The sequence below is a fragment of the Salvelinus alpinus genome, chromosome 1 (assembly GCF_045679555.1).
Source record: "Salvelinus alpinus chromosome 1, SLU_Salpinus.1, whole genome shotgun sequence".
NCBI classification, from domain to species: Eukaryota; Metazoa; Chordata; class Actinopteri; order Salmoniformes; family Salmonidae; genus Salvelinus; species Salvelinus alpinus.
In genome coordinates, this window is record NC_092086.1 from 49,794,074 (window position 1) to 49,814,414 (window position 20,341).

At 43.4% G+C, this 20,341-nt stretch overlaps 1 protein-coding gene across 1 annotated transcript; it reads left to right on the top strand.

The window, feature by feature from the left end:
- Positions 1 to 20,341, top strand: LOC139578995 (integrin beta-3-like). The gene is made up of 15 exons (XM_071407173.1): positions 1 to 726; positions 1,865 to 1,950; positions 2,282 to 2,486; positions 2,612 to 2,864; positions 3,099 to 3,261; positions 3,463 to 3,624; positions 3,717 to 3,812; positions 3,901 to 3,990; positions 4,736 to 4,870; positions 5,005 to 5,434; positions 15,651 to 15,873; positions 16,058 to 16,158; positions 18,354 to 18,470; positions 18,992 to 19,158; positions 19,300 to 20,341. Exons 1-15 carry the CDS (start codon positions 660 to 662, stop codon positions 19,366 to 19,368), a joined length of 2,364 nt encoding a protein of 787 aa, XP_071263274.1. The 5' UTR covers positions 1 to 659; the 3' UTR covers positions 19,369 to 20,341.

Here is a 20,341-nt window from a genome sequence, read left to right on the forward strand (position 1 = left end):
GGTCACAGATTTTGAAACTTTTCTGACCTTTGTTACGTGGGTTGCTTGTAACTATCAATGAACAGACATGCCGTTAGCTGAAAACCAAACAAAGATGTAAACAACAATGTTTACAAACACTTTTCTCTGCATTGTTATAACAATGTATTGTTTTTGTCAATATGTTTTTATTTCTATCCATTTTTTATTTCTTGTGTCTTTTATTTTTATTCATACATTTATTTGTTTATTTTATTTTATTTTTGTATTCATTCATTTATTTATGTTTTTTGGGGCGGAGCGGGGATATTGTCGAATAGACTTCAAAAGATTAGCAGGCAATTTGAATGTCTTGAATCACACAGACGCTTGCTACCTTTATAGCGACTGACACATCTGTGCCATTGACATGTGGAGAATAGGCCAACGGCATATTCTTAAATATAATGCACATCCACACTCTAGTCTATATATTATGTCGTACATTTACGTTTCTATAAAGTAGCCTAACCGTGTATGTCAAGAGCCTCTCTGAATCATAATCAGCATTGCATTTTGCAAGAATGAGGAAAAGCATTCTAATTGGTGGTCCACTGGTTTGAGAGCAGGCTACGAATACTACTACAGAGGTGGAGCAGGCAGAGAAAGTCAAGCAGTCAGTCCTAACCCGTATCTCCAACATGGGAACTTTTTTTGACCGACTATGGATATTTTCTGCTTTATTATTAGCTTCTTCTGAAGTTCTTGGTAAGTATTTTCTTTTTCATTCTATAGTTTTTATGTAAAAACTTTTCCTCTGCCATTATATAAGACATGTTCTATTCTAGCCGACGGAATATTATATTTTGTTATATCTTATGTTTTTAATAAGTAATACGTCTTAAGAACCAGGAAAACTCACAAAACTGTAGTTTTTGACGATTTTATTTGTTAAAACAATAAACTGTATCGCACTGTATTGCGCTACTGGAATGGAACATTGGGCATGTTGAGTCCTTAAAAGGGAGCGCTAATTCGCGAAACGTTGTGCCAGAGTGCGCTCATATTTGTACAGGCCACACCTTTGCATTTCTCATAGTATTTGTTTTGGCCTCCTGTTTTTATAGAAACAAGTGCTATATAGACAAGCAATCACTTCAACATGCACAATAGCGAATAGCCTAATAATAATAGCCTAATAATAATAAAAGGATATCTAACACATAATTAATCCTCAATACGTCTAATAGACAACGCGTATACATCTCATTGAAAGAAATGATATGAAACAGCGTTTTCAATTGATATGACTGCAATCAGGTTTTAAACCAACTGTTGCAAGACATAATGTGTAACATCCGCGACTTATTGAGCAGCGTCAACATGACACGTTTCAGCGTCATACAGTGATGGAAATTCCGGCAGTGTGTGCGTCTTCCTCTAGCATCGAATTGCCTGTTAACAGCTGTTTTACAGAACAATGTGCGTGACAGGACAGGCTTGGGTAGCAAGCAGTATGGCGCAACAGAGGAGGAGAGAAGTAGAGCCTGGGGCAGAGAGGAAGCAGAGGAGGAGGGACCAGCCGAGAGAGAAAAGAGAGCGTGTGGTAGAGAAACGGAACCGTCTGTGGCCCAACTAACTACTAAAGTCGTGAGAAAAGAAGAAGAAGTGTAGTTTAAATGCAGAGTCAGTGTGGAGAAACGGTCACGAGACACAATTACTTGGCAAGACTGCAAGTGGAATAACATTGTCAGAAACACTCAAAGCTAATAAAGAATCAATCTAAAAGTGTCCATACAGCAAATAGCCTATATGATTCCTTTCAAGTGTCCATATATGGCTTATTTGATTCCCTCTACTGGACCTCCTACCTATTCACTCATGTTTATGTTGGTGTGTACTTCAGGCTCAAACATCTGCACATCTCGAGGGGTGAGCACCTGCAGACAGTGTTTGGCTATCCACCCTAGCTGTGCTTGGTGCTTTAAGGAAGTGAGTATATCCTCTGGGGGACTATGTACAAAAAGTGCTGTCATTTCTAAACGATTCACTCTATATGGGTGAAAATACCCTCAAATTAAAGCTGACCTGCTGCACTTTAACATCATAGTCATTGCATCATTTCAAATCCATAGTTCTGGAGTACAGAGCCAAAACAACGTAAAAACGTGTCACTGTCCAAATACTGTATTCATCTACTGAGCTCCCCTTCCATTGTATTGCATTTAGATGCTCTTTTTAAATTGATCACTGTCCCTTTACTGGTTGTCTCATTGGGAAGTGTTACTCTTACCACTGTGTGTTGTTGTTCTCCTGGTTTCAGGAGTTTGGCCAAGGGGGCTCCAGTGTGTCCCGTTGTGATCTGAAGCAGAACCTGTTGGATGGGGGGTGTACGAAGGAGGGGCTAGAGTTCCCCTTCAGTACCCTCACCGTGCAGAAAGACACGCCCCTCAGTGACAAGGCATCGGGGGCGGCTGACGACGTCACCCAGATCAGACCCCAGAAACTACGCCTCACTCTGAGACCAGGTACTCTAACACAGCATAGGCTTACATGCAAACACCCATATACTGTACACCGGGTTCACAACTCATCTAAAGTACATTGAACAGAGGAATTGTTACATACTCTCGCTCTCTCTCTCTCTCCTCAGATGATGCCAGGCGTTTCACAGTGACAGTGAAGCAGGTGGAGGACTACCCAGTTGACCTGTACTATCTGATGGACCTCTCCTACTCCATGAAGGACGACTTGGCCCGCCTGCGCTCCCTGGGCAACCAGCTGGCTGCAGCCATGGGTCGCACCACCAGCAACCTGCGTATGGGCTTTGGGGCCTTTGTGGACAAGCCCTTGTCCCCATATATGTACACCTACCCTGAGGAAGCTGTCAGTAACCCTTGCTATGGGTGAGTGGGGGGTGGAGTGGACAGAGAGGTGGAGCAGGAGGAGAAGGAGGGAGAGGAGGAGGAGATTTGAAGAGGGGAGGATTTGAAAAGGTTGATATTCTGTGTTGAAGCTCAAATTCCCTCAGGATTTGGCTTCGTTAATAGCTGTCAAATTGTGTCTAACAGCAATGTATTTCTCTCTCCACCTTTTTGTCCATTTCCTGTTTTCGGCATGGCACGGGGTGTGATGTGTAGGATCCAGACGCGGTGCCTGCCTCAGTTTGGCTACAAGCACGTGCTGTCTCTGACCAAGCAGGTGGAGCGCTTCACCGAGGAGGTGGCGAAGCAGCAGGTGTCTCGTAACAGAGACTCTCCAGAGGGAGGCTTCGACGCGGTTATACAGGCAGTGGTGTGCAAGGTGATACACACACACACGCATGTACGCACACACCTAGAGACATACAGGCACGCACGCACGCACGCACGCACGCACGCACGCACGCACGCACGCACGCACACACAATCAGTGGTTTAGAAACAGCACACAAACTTGAATACATACCGTTTCTCTCCTCTCATCTCCTCTTCTTTCCCTCTCTCTCCCTCCGTCTGTCACTAGGACAAGATAGGCTGGCGTGGGGATGCCTCCCACCTGTTGGTGTTCACTACCGACGCTACGACACACATAGCCTTGGACGGCCGGCTGGCTGGTCTAGTGCAGCCCAATGACGGACAGTGTCACATCGACAGAGACAACAACTATGACAAGTCGTCAACCCTGGTGAGTGGTGTGTGTCAGGGAGTTTGTGTTGGAGTTCTATTCTTCTGTTATCACAAGAGAAACGTAATGATAATGATGGTCTCCTCCTTCAGGACTACCCCTCTCTGGCTCTGATCACAGAGAAGATGTCTGAGAACAACATCAACCTCATTTTTGCTGTGACCAACAATGTGGTGCCCCTCTACCAGGTGAGTACATATGCAGGGTCACCGTGGTTACTAGGTGTAGGGATATGGTACATTACCTCTTATGTCCCCTTGGACCCTCTTTCCTCAGAACTACAGCCAGCTCATTCCTGGCACCACAGTTGGAACACTGTCGGATGACTCTGGGAATGTGATCCAACTCATCCTGGATGCTTACGAGGTAAGAGACAGCCGTATATATGAGAGTTGGGTTTTGATTTCTATCATGCCCAGTCATGCCTACTTTACCATTAACATGAGTTGGTAACACCTAGGGAGAATTGTCTTGCACTGAGAAACAGCTGCGCTGAGTGCACTCTATCCAATCATAGCAGCAGAATCAACATACAGCCCGGCCATTTACAGACAACAGAACTACCCATTAACATGCAGCGCCTCGGACATGTTTACACATGAGACAACAAAACATAGACATCGTAGCCAATGTTATGTTGAAAGAATGACTCTTATGTTGAAAGAACAGGAGCTAACGTTAACATCATGAACACAACTGTCATAAAAAATACTGATACTCTAGAAAGTAGGAAATGCTTTGAGCTTGTCATGCTGCGTCATGCGGTTGCTAAGTCATTCGTCTCGTACATTGGCTGCTTGAGATATTTCAAGAAGAACACACAACATTAGCAAACATACAGCTCCCACTTCAAAACTCTCATTGCTTCTAGCGTTTCTTAATGAGGACGTGGAAAAGCGCGGCTAAAGGACTGAGTTCAGCTCCCCTTTAATTCTCAAACAGTCTATTTGACTTCCCACGAGCCGATGTGTCACAGATAGAACACTGTATATACACACTGTATCCATTTCCACAGAGACTAAGAGTAGAGGTTTTCTGAACCGTTTATGTTTCTGATTGAGTTCATTCTGTCCTCTGACCTCTGCACATTGACCCTTGACCTGTGGAGTAGAGGATCCGTTCCAAGGTGGAGCTGGAGTTGCTGGGTGTTCCAGAGGACCTGGCTCTGTCCTTCAACGCCACCTGCCTCAACGGAGAGCTCATCCAGGGACTCAAGTCCTGCTCCGGACTTAAGATCGGAGACACAGTCAGTACCTGTACCACTCACCATCTGGATGATAAATGCTGGCCTAGTGTCAGATCTTAGGTATATAAATAATGCTCTGTTCTTACTGCACAGTTCAAATGTAACCTGCTGTATCACACACACCTTTCCCCCAGGTGTCGTTCAGTGTGGAGGCCAGGTTACGCGGCTGCCCTAAGGAAAAGAACCGTACCTTCACCATTAAACCCGTGGGCTTCAAGGACGCCCTGGAGGTTACGGTCCACTTCGCCTGCGGGTGTGACTGTGAGGCCACAGCCCAGCCCGAGAGTCCTCTCTGTAACCAGGGAAATGGGACCTACGAGTGTGGTGTGTGCCAGTGTCACCCGGGGCGCCTGGGAGACCGCTGTGAGTGTGCCGACGGGGACTACAGGCCCTCAGACCAAGGCAACTGCAGCCCCAAACCTGAGGACCCCATCTGCAGTGGGAGGGGCAACTGTGTGTGTGGCCAGTGCTCCTGCCACACTAGTGGCTTTGGAAAGGTGTGGGGCAAGTACTGCGAGTGTGACGACTTCAACTGCCTTCGCTTCAAAGGAGAGATCTGCTCAGGTGAGTGGATAGATACACTGTTGTGACAGCCATGTTGGTTTCTTTCACTACATGTTCTTTTCTGCTGAGTTTTGAAGCTTTACTCATCAACACAAGTCGAAAAGTTGTTTTTGTAACATTTCTTCTCTCTGTTTGCTTTAGGGTTATGGGTTTTGGCAGGCTTATGGTTTTAGCAGGAAAAAGGAGATTTCCATTTCCTTAGAACATGTCCACAACGCCTCAGTTGACCCTTATCCAGACCTCTCTCTCTCTCTTTACTGTTAAGGGTGGGACCCTTTTTTCAATTTTAGCCTAAAATGACATACATACATCTAACTGCCTGTAGCTCAGGACCTGAAGCAAGGATATGCATATTCTTGATACCATTTGAAAGGAAACACTTTGAAGTTTGTGGAAATGTGAAATTCATGTCCGAGAATATAAACATTAGATCTGGTAAAGGATAATACAAACAAAAAAACATGCGTTTTCAAAAAAAAAAATTCCATCAACTTCACAAGAAGTTATTCAGATTATTAAAATAAAAACCACGTCTTCTTCCATGCTCATTTTAGCGGAGTAAACAAGCTCACAGAGCTCACTGATTCCATCAACCTTCTAACCACTCTTGGAAATGAAGTATGAGATGTCATCGCTGATCATCTCTCCCCCTACTGCACGCCTGCACAGCACACACGTTGCTCAATCAAAGTAACAACATTTTAATAGGTCCTGTCATTGGATAATTCAATGTTGCTGCATAGCAGATGAGTCATGGTGCTGTTGCTACATTTATACAGTGGGGAGAACAAGTATTTGATACACTGCCGATTTTGCAGGTTTTCCTACTTACAAAGCATGTAGAGGTCTGTCATTTTTATCATAGGTACACTTCAACTGTGAGAGACGGAATCTAAAACAAAAATCCAGAAAATCACATTGTATGATTTTTAAGTAATTAATTTGCATTTTATTGCATGACATAAGTATTTGATCACCTACCAACCAGTAAGAATTCCGGCTCTCACAGACCTGTTAGTTTTTCTTTAAGAAGCCCTCCTGTTCTCCACTCATTACCTGTATTAACTGCACCTGTTTGAACTCGTTACCTGTATAAAAGACACCTGTCCACACACTCAATCAAACAGACTCCAACCTCTCCACAATGGCCAAGACCAGAGAGCTGTGTAAGGACATCAGGGATAAATTGTAGACCTGTACAAGGCTGGGATGGGCTACAGGACAATAGCCAAGCAGCTTGGTGAGAAGGCAACAACTGTTGGCACAATTATTAGAAAATGGAAGAAGTTCAAGATGACGGTCAATCACCCTCGGTCTGGGGCTCCATGCAAGATCTCACCTCGTGGGGCATCAATGATCATGAGGAATGTGAGGGATCAGCCCAGAACTACACGGCAGGACCTGGTCAATGACCTGAAGAGAGCTGGGACCACAGTCTCAAAGAAAACCATTAGTAACACACTACGCCGTCATGGATTAAAATCCTGCAGCGCACGCAAGGTCCCCCTGCTCAAGCCAGCGCATGTCCAGGCCCGTCTGAAGTTTGCCAATGACCATCTGGATGATCCAGAGGAGGAATGGGAGAAGGTCATGTGGTCTGATGAGACAAAAATAGAGCTTTTTGCTCTAAACTCCACTCGCCGTGTTTGGAGGAATAGAAGGATGAGTACAACCCCAAGAACACCATCCCAACCGTGAAGCATGGAGGTGGAAACATCATTCTTTGGGGATGCTTTCCTGCAAAGGGGACAGGACGACTGCACCGTATTGAAGGGAGGATGGATGGGGCCATGTATCGCGAGATCTTGACCAACAACCTCCTTCCCTCAGTAAGAGCATTGAAGATGGGTCGTGGCTGGGTCTTCCAGCATGACAACGACCCGAAACACACAGCCAGGGCAACTAAGGAGTGGCTCCGTAAGAAGCATCTCAAGGTCCTGGAGTGGCCTAGCCAGTCTCCAGACCTGAACCCAATAGAAAATCTTTGGAGGGAGCCGAAAGTCCGTATTGCCCAGCGACAGCCCCGAAACCTGAAGGATCTGGAGAAGGTCTGTATGGAGGAGTGGGCCAAAATCCCTGCTGCAGTGTGTGCAAACCTGGTCAAGAACTACAGGAAACGTATGATCTCTGTAATTGCAAACTAAGGTTTCTGTACCAAATATTCAGTTCTGCTTTTCTGATGTATCAAATACTTATGTCATGCAATAAAATGCAAATTAATTAATTAAAAATCATACAATGTGATTTTCTGGATTTTTGTTTTAGATTCCTTCTCTCACAGTTGAAGTGTACCTGAAGCAAGGATATGCATATTCTTGATACCATTTGAAAGGAAACACTTTGAAGTTTGTGGAAATGTGAAATTCATGTCCGAGAATATAAACATTAGATCTGGTAAAGGATAATACAAACAAAAAAACATGCGTTTTCAAAAAAAAAAAATTCCATCAACTTCACAAGAAGTTATTCAGATTATTAAAATAAAAACCACGTCTTCTTCCATGCTCATTTTAGCGGAGTAAACAAGCTCACAGAGCTCACTGATTCCATCAACCTTCTAACCACTCTTGGAAATGAAGTATGAGATGTCATCGCTGATCATCTCTCCCCCTACTGCACGCCTGCACAGCACACACGTTGCTCAATCAAAGTAACAACATTTTAATAGGTCCTGTCATTGGATAATTCAATGTTGCTGCATAGCAGATGAGTCATGGTGCTGTTGCTACATTTATACAGTGGGGAGAACAAGTATTTGATACACTGCCGATTTTGCAGGTTTTCCTACTTACAAAGCATGTAGAGGTCTGTCATTTTTATCATAGGTACACTTCAACTGTGAGAGACGGAATCTAAAACAAAAATCCAGAAAATCACATTGTATGATTTTTAAGTAATTAATTTGCATTTTATTGCATGACATAAGTATTTGATCACCTACCAACCAGTAAGAATTCCGGCTCTCACAGACCTGTTAGTTTTTCTTTAAGAAGCCCTCCTGTTCTCCACTCATTACCTGTATTAACTGCACCTGTTTGAACTCGTTACCTGTATAAAAGACACCTGTCCACACACTCAATCAAACAGACTCCAACCTCTCCACAATGGCCAAGACCAGAGAGCTGTGTAAGGACATCAGGGATAAATTGTAGACCTGTACAAGGCTGGGATGGGCTACAGGACAATAGCCAAGCAGCTTGGTGAGAAGGCAACAACTGTTGGCACAATTATTAGAAAATGGAAGAAGTTCAAGATGACGGTCAATCACCCTCGGTCTGGGGCTCCATGCAAGATCTCACCTCGTGGGGCATCAATGATCATGAGGAATGTGAGGGATCAGCCCAGAACTACACGGCAGGACCTGGTCAATGACCTGAAGAGAGCTGGGACCACAGTCTCAAAGAAAACCATTAGTAACACACTACGCCGTCATGGATTAAAATCCTGCAGCGCACGCAAGGTCCCCCTGCTCAAACCAGCGCATGTCCAGGCCCGTCTGAAGTTTGCCAATGACCATCTGGATGATCCAGAGGAGGAATGGGAGAAGGTCATGTGGTCTGATGAGACAAAAATAGAGCTTTTTGCTCTAAACTCCACTCGCCGTGTTTGGAGGAATAGAAGGATGAGTACAACCCCAAGAACACCATCCCAACCGTGAAGCATGGAGGTGGAAACATCATTCTTTGGGGATGCTTTTCTGCAAAGGGGACAGGACGACTGCACTGTATTGAAGGGAGGATGGATGGGGCCATGTATCGCGAGATCTTGACCAACAACCTCCTTCCCTCAGTAAGAGCATTGAAGATGGGTCGTGGCTGGGTCTTCCAGCATGACAACGACCCGAAACACACAGCCAGGGCAACTAAGGAGTGGCTCCGTAAGAAGCATCTCAAGGTCCTGGAGTGGCCTAGCCAGTCTCCAGACCTGAACCCAATAGAAAATCTTTGGAGGGAGCCGAAAGTCCGTATTGCCCAGCGACAGCCCCGAAACCTGAAGGATCTGGAGAAGGTCTGTATGGAGGAGTGGGCCAAAATCCCTGCTGCAGTGTGTGCAAACCTGGTCAAGAACTACAGGAAACGTATGATCTCTGTAATTGCAAACTAAGGTTTCTGTACCAAATATTCAGTTCTGCTTTTCTGATGTATCAAATACTTATGTCATGCAATAAAATGCAAATTAATTAATTAAAAATCATACAATGTGATTTTCTGGATTTTTGTTTTAGATTCCTTCTCTCACAGTTGAAGTGTACCTATGATAAAAATGACAGACCTCTACATGCTTTGTAAGTAGGAAAACCTGCAAAATTGTCAGTGTATCAAATACTTGTTCTCCCCACTGTATATGTGTTGGCTATAACTCTGTGCTTTAACCACAACCGTTCCCTTAGGGATGGACTGAGCTTTATTAGACCACCAGGACTTTGCTTATGGTAACAGAGGTTAAAGTCCGATTGGCCAGTCGCTGTTGTACTCACTGAAAGAATGAGAGGCACTGGATACCTGTAGAGAAGTTATATCTGTATCTTCTTGATGTTTCCGGGGAAAGAGCTACGTAGTCTATTATAGTCTTTTTACTGAAAATACAATGTTTGATTCCCTCCATAAGACATCCTTTGTTGTCAAATAGATGGTTCCCATTAGTTCCCAGCGTAGCCCTGAGTCTGTCGTCCTAGGAATGAGGATGTTCCCATGGTCAACCGCTTCAATTGTTTTGTTTGTTTTCACGTTGTCCAGACTTTTCCTCGTTCCTCTCTCCCCTCACCCAGCCATAGCATGCCTCCACATGGATTTAGACGGGAAGGCAGGGGGGTGGGGCCTGAGTCGCGTGAGACAGCATCTCTTAACCCAAACAGTCTGGGCCTTTGGGAAGGCATCATAGAAAGGGCCCCTGGGCTGAACAAGAGTGGTATCATGTGCACCGGAATTGTATTTATTTATTCAACGTACGTAAGGTAACCAGCTGCAATAGGATTGTGAGTTTGCTCAACAAAATGGGATTAAAGTTGATTCAATGTACAATTGTAAGGCAACCAACTGCAATAGGATTGTGTGTTTGCTCAATATTTGGGCATATTGCTGAACCAACATACATTCTGTTCTACCTTATTTGCATATTTCCCAGTGTAAAATGAAACTTCATGACAGTATATTACATACAGTGCCAGTCACAAGTTTGGACACACCTACTCATTCAAGGGTTTTTCTTTATTTTTACTAATTTTCTACATTGTAGAATAATAGTGAAGACATCAAAACTATGAAATAACACATATGGAATTATATAGTAACCAAAAAAGTGTAAAACAAATCAAAATATAATTATTATTTGAGATTCTTCAAAGAAGCCACCCTTTTCCTTGATGACAGCTTTGCACAATCTTGGCATTCTCTCAACCAGCTTCACCTGGAATGCTTTTCCAACATTCTTGAAGGAGTTCCCACATATGCTGAGCACTTGTTGGCTGCTTTTCCTTCACTCTGCGATCCAAATCATCCCAAACCATCTCAATTGGGTTGAGGTCGGGTGATTGTGGAGGCCAGGTCATCTGATGCAGCACTACATCACGCTCCTTCTTGGTCAAATAGACCTTACAGTTCGTGGGGGTGTGTTGGGTCATTATCCTGTTGAAAAACAAATGGTAGTTCCACTAAGCGCAAACCAGATGGGATGAGGTATCACTGCAGAATACTGTGGTGGCCAGGCTGGTTAAGTGTGCTTTGAATTCTAAATAAATCACTGGCAGTCACCAGCAAAGCACCCCCCACACCATCACATCCTCCTCCATGCTTCACGGTGGGAACCACATATGTGGAGATAATCCGTTCACCTACTCTGCGTCTCACAAAGACAAGGCGGTTGGAATAAAAAATATCACATTTTGACTCATCAGACCAAAGGACAGATTTCCACCGGTCTAATGTCCATTGCTCATGTTTATTGACCCAAGCAATTCTCTTCTTATTATTGATGTCCTTTAGTAGTGGTTTCTTTGCAGCAATTTGACCACGAAGGCCTGATTCACACAGTCTCTTCTGAACAGTTGATGTTGAGATGTATCTGTTACTTGAGCTCTGTGAAGCATTTATTTGGACTGCAATTTCTGAGGCTGGTAACACTAATGAACTTATCCTCTGCAGCAGAGGTAATTCTGGGTCTTCCTTTCCTGTGGATGTCCTCACGCGAGCCAGTTTCATCATAGCGCTTGATGGGTTTTGCGACTGCACTTGAAGAAACTTTCAAAGTTCTTGAAATGTTCCGTATTGACTGACCTTCATGTCCTAAAGTAATGATGGACTGTCATTTCTCTTTGCTTATTTGAGCTGTTCTTGCCATAATATGGACTTGGTCTTTTACCAAATAGGGCTATCTTCTGTATACCACCCCTACCGTGTCACAACACAACTGATTGGCTCAAACTCATGGTTGAGAGAATGCCAAGTGTGTGCAAAGCTGTCATCAAGTCAAATATTCTACTTTGAAGAATCTCAAATATAAAATATATTTAGATTTGTTTAACACTTCTTTGGTTACTAAATGATTCCATATGTGTTATTTCATAGTTTTGATGTCTTCACTATTATTCTACAACGTAGAAAATAGTAAAATAAAGAAAAACCCTTGAATGAGTAGGTGTGTCCAAGCTTTTGAGTGGTATTGTATATCATCAGGCCTTTCTTTTGGGGGCAGTGGTCTGAAACTGCTGGTTTACAGGCCACGTCAAGCCTGCAAGTCACATTATGATGTGTAATTCCTATTGGAATCCACTGAGAGTGAGGATATCCAACAATTAGAACCTTTAATCACCCGCAACCTGCATTGAGAATGACTGACAGGGTAGGTAAAATGAGTTATTGAGACTACCTAAATCATAAACTGCAACAGCCATCACAGTAACGGGTGAAAAAAGTCCAACTAGTAACAGATTGGATTAGTTTTGAAAAATGTTTATTTTTTATGTTTGTGTAGCTTAAGATTAATCAACCAATCAACCAAAACACAGGTATTGAAACAAACAATTCTGAAAATCAACCTGCAATAGAGCATGCTGGAAAATCTTATAATGATGGGTGTAGTTTTGAGCAAACATATTTGTAATTTTACTCCAAAGGCCAACATGAATTTGTAATTTGTCTCAACAAGTTAATATACAGTACATTCAGCTCAATGTGAGAAAAGTCTGTTGAATGAACAAACCGTCACACATTAGCTAAATTTATTTTCCTTCAATTCACAGAATAACGCTGATTAAGCAATTGGTTAAATTGGCTTTTTTACAGTGTGTGCTATGTGTGAAATGCTATGTATGGTGGTTAGGGTGAAGTCAGGACTTGGGAATGGGACATATTTGGTTAAAAGAGTCATTTATGTCTTAACTCAGCATTAGCTATGGTTTTGTCAGTGGAAAAGATGTTGTTTGTGGGATTGTGGTCTTAGTCATTGAGATCTACTCTTGTATGAAGCGTCTAGGGTTGGAATGAATGACACAGAAATGCAACAGTCCAGAACTCCATATTTAGTGAGTAGAGCCAGTGGAGCACGCTGAAGGAGACTCAACTTTGCCAGCCTGTGTCTCTGGAGTCTTGTTGTCATGATGTCATTACTGTGTGAAGAACAGTAAAGTATCAGAGTCCCTGGGCTCCAGCTCAATCTGGGTCTCCCCCAAGGCCCATCCCGTCCTCCTAACCCCAGGCCCTCCCACATCCCCCTGATGGTGTGTATTTCTCCCTCTGCTCTGGAGCTAGGGCAGTGGAGCAGGAGTCAGCAAGCACATCCACAGGGCACACAAACATGCAAGAGAGAACATGAAAGTTAGCATTCCTCTGGCCCGCTACCCTCTCTCTTTCTATCCTTCTCTCTCTATATCTCCCTCTTTTAAAGTTCATATCCATCACCAAAACTCCCACTCATCTCCTCTCTCTTTTTTTTTATTATTCTTGTAGTTCTCTCTCTCTCTCTCTCTCTCTATGTCTATGACTCCCTCCACCTCTTCGCTCTCATTCTCTCTGTCCTCCCTCCTGGACTCCATGTTTATGTGTCTCTGTAGTTCATGTTTACGACTTGATAAATTGGAGTATTAGAGTGCCGTCTCAGACCGAGGCAGATTATTTAGATATGCATGCTAAATGGCACCCTGTTCCCTATATAGTGCACTTCTTTTGACCAGGGCCCATAGGGCTCACGTCAAAAGTAGTGCACTATGTAGGGAATAGGGTGCCATTTGGGATGTATACCTAGAAACTCCTTCTCATTTCTCTGACTCGACCCTACAACAAGTACAGTAGAGAGAACAAGGCACAAGCATGAACTCACTGTACAGATGAGGTAAAGTATAAGGAGCATTTGCCAAACACAAGAACGTTATTATGAGAGGAAAACCAGGACTTTCTTTACTATGTACTGATTGTGTCAACAGCATTCAGTTGAGTTTGTGCTCTGTTTGTGGGATACATACTGTAGAACATTAACCAGCTCAACGCAGACAGCTTATGTGCCTGCAAGACAGTAAAGCGACCTTTTATAACTATAGCTGCCTCTTTCATTACAAACACACACACACACACACACACACACACAGACACACACACAGACACACACACACACACACACACTTATCTCATAGTGATGACAGAGTCAGATAGGGTGTGGGAACTGGGGAATTCAGTTGAAGGAGGTGGTTTCACCTGAAAACAACAATTCCCCATGTCTCTGAGGGCCTGTTTATACAGTTTACAGACCTCTGTTTAGTTTCCATCGGTCACTCTAACCCAGTTGCGCTCTGAGACAGTGACTCAGTGTGTCTCTGCTCTTCGTCATTCATTGCCCAGCCCTGTTGCATTAACCTTCATCCTGTGAGAAACAGCCAGTTGCTCTAGCATGTCTGTCTGAAGGCAATCAAACAATAATTTCTCAACTTTGCTGGCTGGGCTGAGAAATATTGTGGAGGCTTCAGGGAGTGGTCATCACAGCCAGGGATTGTCCCAGTGTTGGGAGGGGAAGAGTGGGATGGATTACCAGTTAGCTTCCTGCCATTGTCTGCACTGTCTGGTCATGAATTGATGACTTCATGTTTTGGAAATGATTACCTAATATGGACTCATCACATATGTGTCTGCCTGCCCATGCTCTCAATACACTCATTAATACAGAGACAAACACATTTGCTGACAATTATACTGAACAAAAATAGAAACACAACATGCAACAATTCCAAAGATTTTACTGAGTTACAGTTCATATGAGGAAATCAGTCAATTGAAATGAATTCATTAGGCCCTAATCTATGGATTTCACATGACTGGGAATACATATATGCATCTGTTGGTCACAGATAACAAAAAAAAAAAAAATGGGCCTCAGGTTCTCGTCACATTATTTCTGTGCATTAAAATTGGCATTGATCAAATGCAATTGTGTTTGTTGTCAGTAGTGCCTGCCCATAACATAATCCCATCGCCACCATGGGGCACTCTGTTCACAATGTTGACATCAGCAAACCGCTCGCCCACACGACGTCATACACATAGTCTGCGGCTGGACGTACTGCCAAATTCTCTAAAACGGCATTGGAGACGGCTTATGGTAGAGAAATGAACGTTAAATTATCTGGCAACACCTCTGGTGGACATTCCTGTCATAAGCATTCCAATTGCACGCTCCCTCAAAACTTGAAATATCCGTGGCATTGTGCTGTGTGAAAAACTGCACATTTTAGAGTGGCCTTTTATTGTCCCGGGCACAAGGTGCACCTGTGTAATCATCATGCTGTTATATCAGCTTCTTGATATGCCACACCTGTCAGGTGGATTGATTATCTTGGAAAAGGAGAAATGCTCACTTACAGGGATGTTAACACATTTGTGCACAACATTTGAGAGAAATAAGCTTTGTGTGCGCATGGAACATTTCTGGGATCTTTTATTTCAGCTCATGAAACATGAGACCAACACATTACATGTTGCGTTTATATTGTTGTTCAGTATAGTTATGATCTGGCAAAAACACACGCACAAACCACTCACATACACATTGCTTTGAAATTCAAAACATTCCAGGCCAGGGTTGTAATTGCACTCATGGGTTTGTCCAGTACTGATAACGTGATGATAAGAGATATATAAACCTAATGTACAAAACATACATTATTAGTGTCTCTAAGTTAGACATAAAATGTCCATAAAAAATTGCTCATCCTCACTCTCTGTGTCTCTGCCAGGCCATGGGAAATGTGACTGTGGCTTCTGCAAGTGTGGCTCTGACTGGATGGGGGAGAACTGTAACTGTTCCACCCGGACAGACACCTGCATGTCCAGTATGGGCCTGCTGTGCAGCGGCCGGGGCCAGTGTGTGTGTGGGGCCTGCGAGTGCACCCAGCCAGGGGCCTACGGGGCCACTTGTGAGAGGTGTCCGACCTGCCCTGATGCCTGCAGCATCAAAAAGTGAGTAAATACTGTACAGGGGGCAGTACAACTGCCTACACACAGATACTGTATGAGTACATGTGATAGGGGTGATGATGAAATGGTGATGCAATAAGGAAGAGGAGGAAAAGGAGGATGATTATGATGAAGAAGTTGGTGGTGGTGACGATGATGATGTATTAACATTGTGTTGCATCTGCAGGGAATGTGTTGAATGTAAGCACTTCAAGAGAGGCCGTCTCTTTGAGGAGAAAAGCTGTGCCCGAATCTGCAGGGATGAAATTCAGAAGGTGGAAGAACTAGGTAAGAACTATTACACAATGTTCCCTTATTGTGTGTTCAACATGCTCTCCACGCAACAGATTGCATTATTTATAGTGCTTGATGTTCTCACATATTCCATCATATGAGTGGCAGGTAGCCTACCGGGTAAGAGCGCTGGGCCAGTACCTGAAATGTTGCTGGTTTGAATCACTGAGCTGACTATGTGAAATATTTGTCAATGTCCCCTTGAGCAGGGTACTTAACCCTAATTGCTCCTTTAAGTAGTTTAAAGCATGTTATATATGTTTTTTATTTAACTAGGAAAGTCAGTTAAAAAATGTATATCTCCACGAGTCTGGTTCATCCTTTGGAGCAATTTCCAAATGCCTTAAGGTACCACGTTCATCTGTACAAACAATAGTACACAAGTATAAACACCATGGGACCACGCAGCCGTCATACCGCTCAGGAAGGAGACGCGTTCTGTCTCCTAGAGATGAACGTACTTTGGTGCGAAAAGTGCAAATCAATCCCAGAACAACACAAGGACCTTGTGAAGATGCTGGAGGAAACAGGTACAAAAGTATCTGTATCCACAGTAAAAAGAGTCCTATATTGACATAACCTGAAAGGACGCTCCGCAAGGAAGAAGCCACTGCTCCAAAACTGCCATAGAAAAGTCAGACAAGGGTTTGCAACTGCACATGGTGACAAAGATCGTACTTTTTGGAGAAATGTCCTCTGGACTGATGAAAGAAAAATAGAACTGTTTGGCCATAATGACCATCGTTATGTTTGGAGGAAAAAGGGGGAGGTTAGCAAGCCGAAGAACACCATCCCAACCGTGAAGCACAGGGGTGGCAGCATCATGTTGTGGGGGTGCTTTGCTGCAGGAGGGACTGGTGCACTTCACAAAATAGATGGCATCATGAGGAAGGATATTTTGTGGATATATTGAAGCAACATCTCAAGACATCAGTCAGGAAGTTAAAAGCTTGGTCGCAAATGGGTCTTCCAAATGGACAATGACCCCAAGCATACTTTCAAAGTTGTGGAAAAATGGCTTCAGGACAACAATGTCAAGGTATTGGAGTGGCCACAAAGCCCTGACCTCAATCCTATAGAAAATTTGTGGGCAGAACTGAAAAAGCGTCTGCGAGCACGGAGGCCTACAAACCTGACTCAGTTACACCAGCTCTGTCAGGAGGAATGGGCCAAAATTCACCCAACTTATTGTGGGAAGCTTGTGGAAGACTATGCGAAACATTTGACCCGATTTAAACAATTTAAAGGCAATGCTACCAAATACTAATAAAACTTCTGACCGACTGGGAATGAGATGAAAGAAATTAAAGCTGAAATAAATCATTCTCTCTACTATTATTCTGACATTTCACATTCTTAAAATAAAGTGGTGATCCTAACTGACCTAAGACATGAAATGTTTACTAGGATTATATGTCAGGAATTGTGAAAAACTGAGGTTAAATGTGTTTGGCTAAGGTGTATGTAAACTTCCGACTTCAACTGTAGAGCCAGACTATAGGTTTGTGATATGAAGTCAAAACTGTGTGCTAACAACCCACATTGAGGCCCCAATTTCTCTACAGTATCAGAGCCTGTTCTTCCTGAGGAAACTGCAGTTTCAGGGTGGATATGATGCTGATGATCATTCATTGAATCCATTTTAACATTCAATATGATCTGCTGGTTTGGTAATCTTAACCTAAAGAGTCAAAACATGCTGGGTAACATTGTGAAACCAGGTAGCAGGATCATTGGTATGAACTTACAGTATCTGACCTTTCTCACCAGTAACAGACATGAATCATACGCCATGAGCCATCCATTCTGAGAGACTCCTGGCATCCCACGTTTGATGCATTTTTGTATACTTCCCTTAGAGTGCAGATACAGGCCTCCTAGGTTAAAAATGAATTGCTCAAAAGTCTCCTTCATCCAAGCTGCTATTAGCTTTCTCAATATGCGGTAGGACTGTTCTGTTTTGGTACGGACTGGTTTATTCATGTCTGGTTCCTTATCCACTAATTCCTGTGGACACTACTGTTTATATTGTATTTGTTCCTCTATATATTTAATGTTGTGTGTCCATAGATTTTACTACGTGCTGCAAAATAAATATTATTAACCTCCAGCTCCTCATCTTGTCTCTCTCTCTCGCTCCTTATCCTCCACTTGGTTCTAACCCCCTATAACCCTCTCTTTCATCCCAGTCTTCTATGAGAAGAATGCTGTGAACTGCACCTATAAGGATGAGAATGACTGTGTAGAGCACTTCCAGTACTACGAGGATGCCAGTGGAAAGTCCATCCTATATGTCATGGAGCCTGGTGAGTGTGTCCATCCGTGTGTGAATGGGTCTGAGTTCTGTGCTCATATGTACAGCATATGATGTGTTTGACAGGGTCTGGATGAGAGTGAATTCCTTTAGTATTCTAGAGAATAATGATGTGTGTAGAAATAATGTGCATTACTACTGATGCCTGGGAGCTGTAAGAGGAGTCGATTTTTCTCCCTAAGTATGAATAGTGTGTTCCTGGGTTCCACGTCAGTCTTTATCTGTGTGGCTGGCATGCACCACTAGAGTAGAGCAGGTACAAAGAAGGCAGCCTGGTTCTCTAAAGCTCATAATAGCACTCAGCTCTGCCACCCCTGGTAGTCTTCTCCCCTCTGACACGCACCCAAGAGGAACAAAGACAATTCCAAAGCCAGAGCGAGGTGCATTAACGCTAGTCCCCTATTGCCGACACAAATATCATCCACCCAAACCCCCCCCCCCCCTTTTTCATCCCTCTCCATCTCTTTTCCCCGTTCAATCCTCTCTTCTCATGTTTTCTTCTCTCTCTTTCAGACTGCCCTAAAGGGCCTGATATCCTGGTGGTTCTCATGGCGGTGGCGGGGGCCATCTTGTTTTTGGGTCTGGCTGGCCTGCTCATCTGGAAGCTGCTGGTCACCGTTCATGACCGCCGAGAGTTCGCCAAGTTTGAGGAGGAGAGGGCTAAGGCCAAATGGGATACGGTGAGTCCGACTATGCTTTTAAGACAAAGCTGCCATCTGATGGAGAAAATATGAATGGCATGAATATTTATCCATGTCAAGATGACATGTGTCTGATTGGATGTTTGATATATTTGTCCTCTATTTGTTTCCATTTTTCAGGCTAACAACCCCTTGTACAAAGGAGCCACCACCACTTTCACCAATGTGACCTACCGTGGGAACTCTTGAGGGACTCTTGACCAATCACAAATCAGCAAAACTCAGGGGTCTATGAGAGATGCAATGTAGTGACACAGAGGGGGTTGGTGAGGTGGAACCTCTCCACTGTCATGTGATAAAGTGTGCTGACTCTGTCAATGAAATATGTTTGTTGACATTGTATTGTAGTGATGGTATTGTACATATGTAAAAACCAAAGCATTAAAACTGCCTTATCCAACATTTCAATGTCAGTCCAGATTATGGCAAGGCCTCCAGGACCCCTATTTCACCCACGAAGTGTGACGTCATTCCTGTAATAAGGCCTAGTATAGTTCAGAGACCCCAAACCTACCTTTGGAGAGAAAGATTGTTATGCTCTGTTATTGTTTCAAATTTGGTGCATGAAATTGCACTGCACACACCACAGCACACTTGCCCACAGGCCTCTTTTACAAACAACCTGGCTGTAGTATATTATTATGGATCCCAGCTGCTTGCTACTACTGCCACGGTTTACTTGTGTTGTGACACTGAACTCAGGTATTCACACTGTATTACAAAAAAGTCAAGTCCAATACCTGTAATAAACAGCCACATGGGATATCATGAGTGAATTATGTTTTAGTTAATGGTGCTGGTGCCCAATGTATGCTGTATGTTAATGGCCACTAATGAACAGCTATGGCAATCTGCTCTAGCATGTGTACAGTACAGTATGCATTTGTGCTTTGGTATCAAACTTGGGAGTGATGGACATCAATTAACTGTTTGTAGCGAAGTTTGCCAGTTGTTAGAATGTGGCTACACAAACAGAAGTTTGTGGTCCCTTTTATAAATCACATTTTTTACAAAAGAAAGCATTTCTGGGACATTGGTTGTTCTGTCATTTGCTTTATTGCATAAAATATGTAAATGTTACATTTAATGTGTTTTGGGAATGAGTGGCTTTTGGTTAGTTGATTGGTTTTACTATGTTGATTTAAAAAAATGAAATCACTCA

Excerpts from the sequence above, each read along its gene's own strand:
- LOC139578995 (XM_071407173.1), top strand. The coding sequence starts at position 660 with ATGGGAACTTTTTTTGACCGACTATGGATATTTTCTGCTTTATTATTA. Across the intron at positions 2,487-2,611 it reads ACGCCTCACTCTGAGACCAG|ATGATGCCAGGCGTTTCACA; the intron begins GTACTCTAACAC and ends CTCTCTCCTCAG. Across the intron at positions 3,625-3,716 it reads ATGACAAGTCGTCAACCCTG|GACTACCCCTCTCTGGCTCT; the intron begins GTGAGTGGTGTG and ends CTCCTCCTTCAG.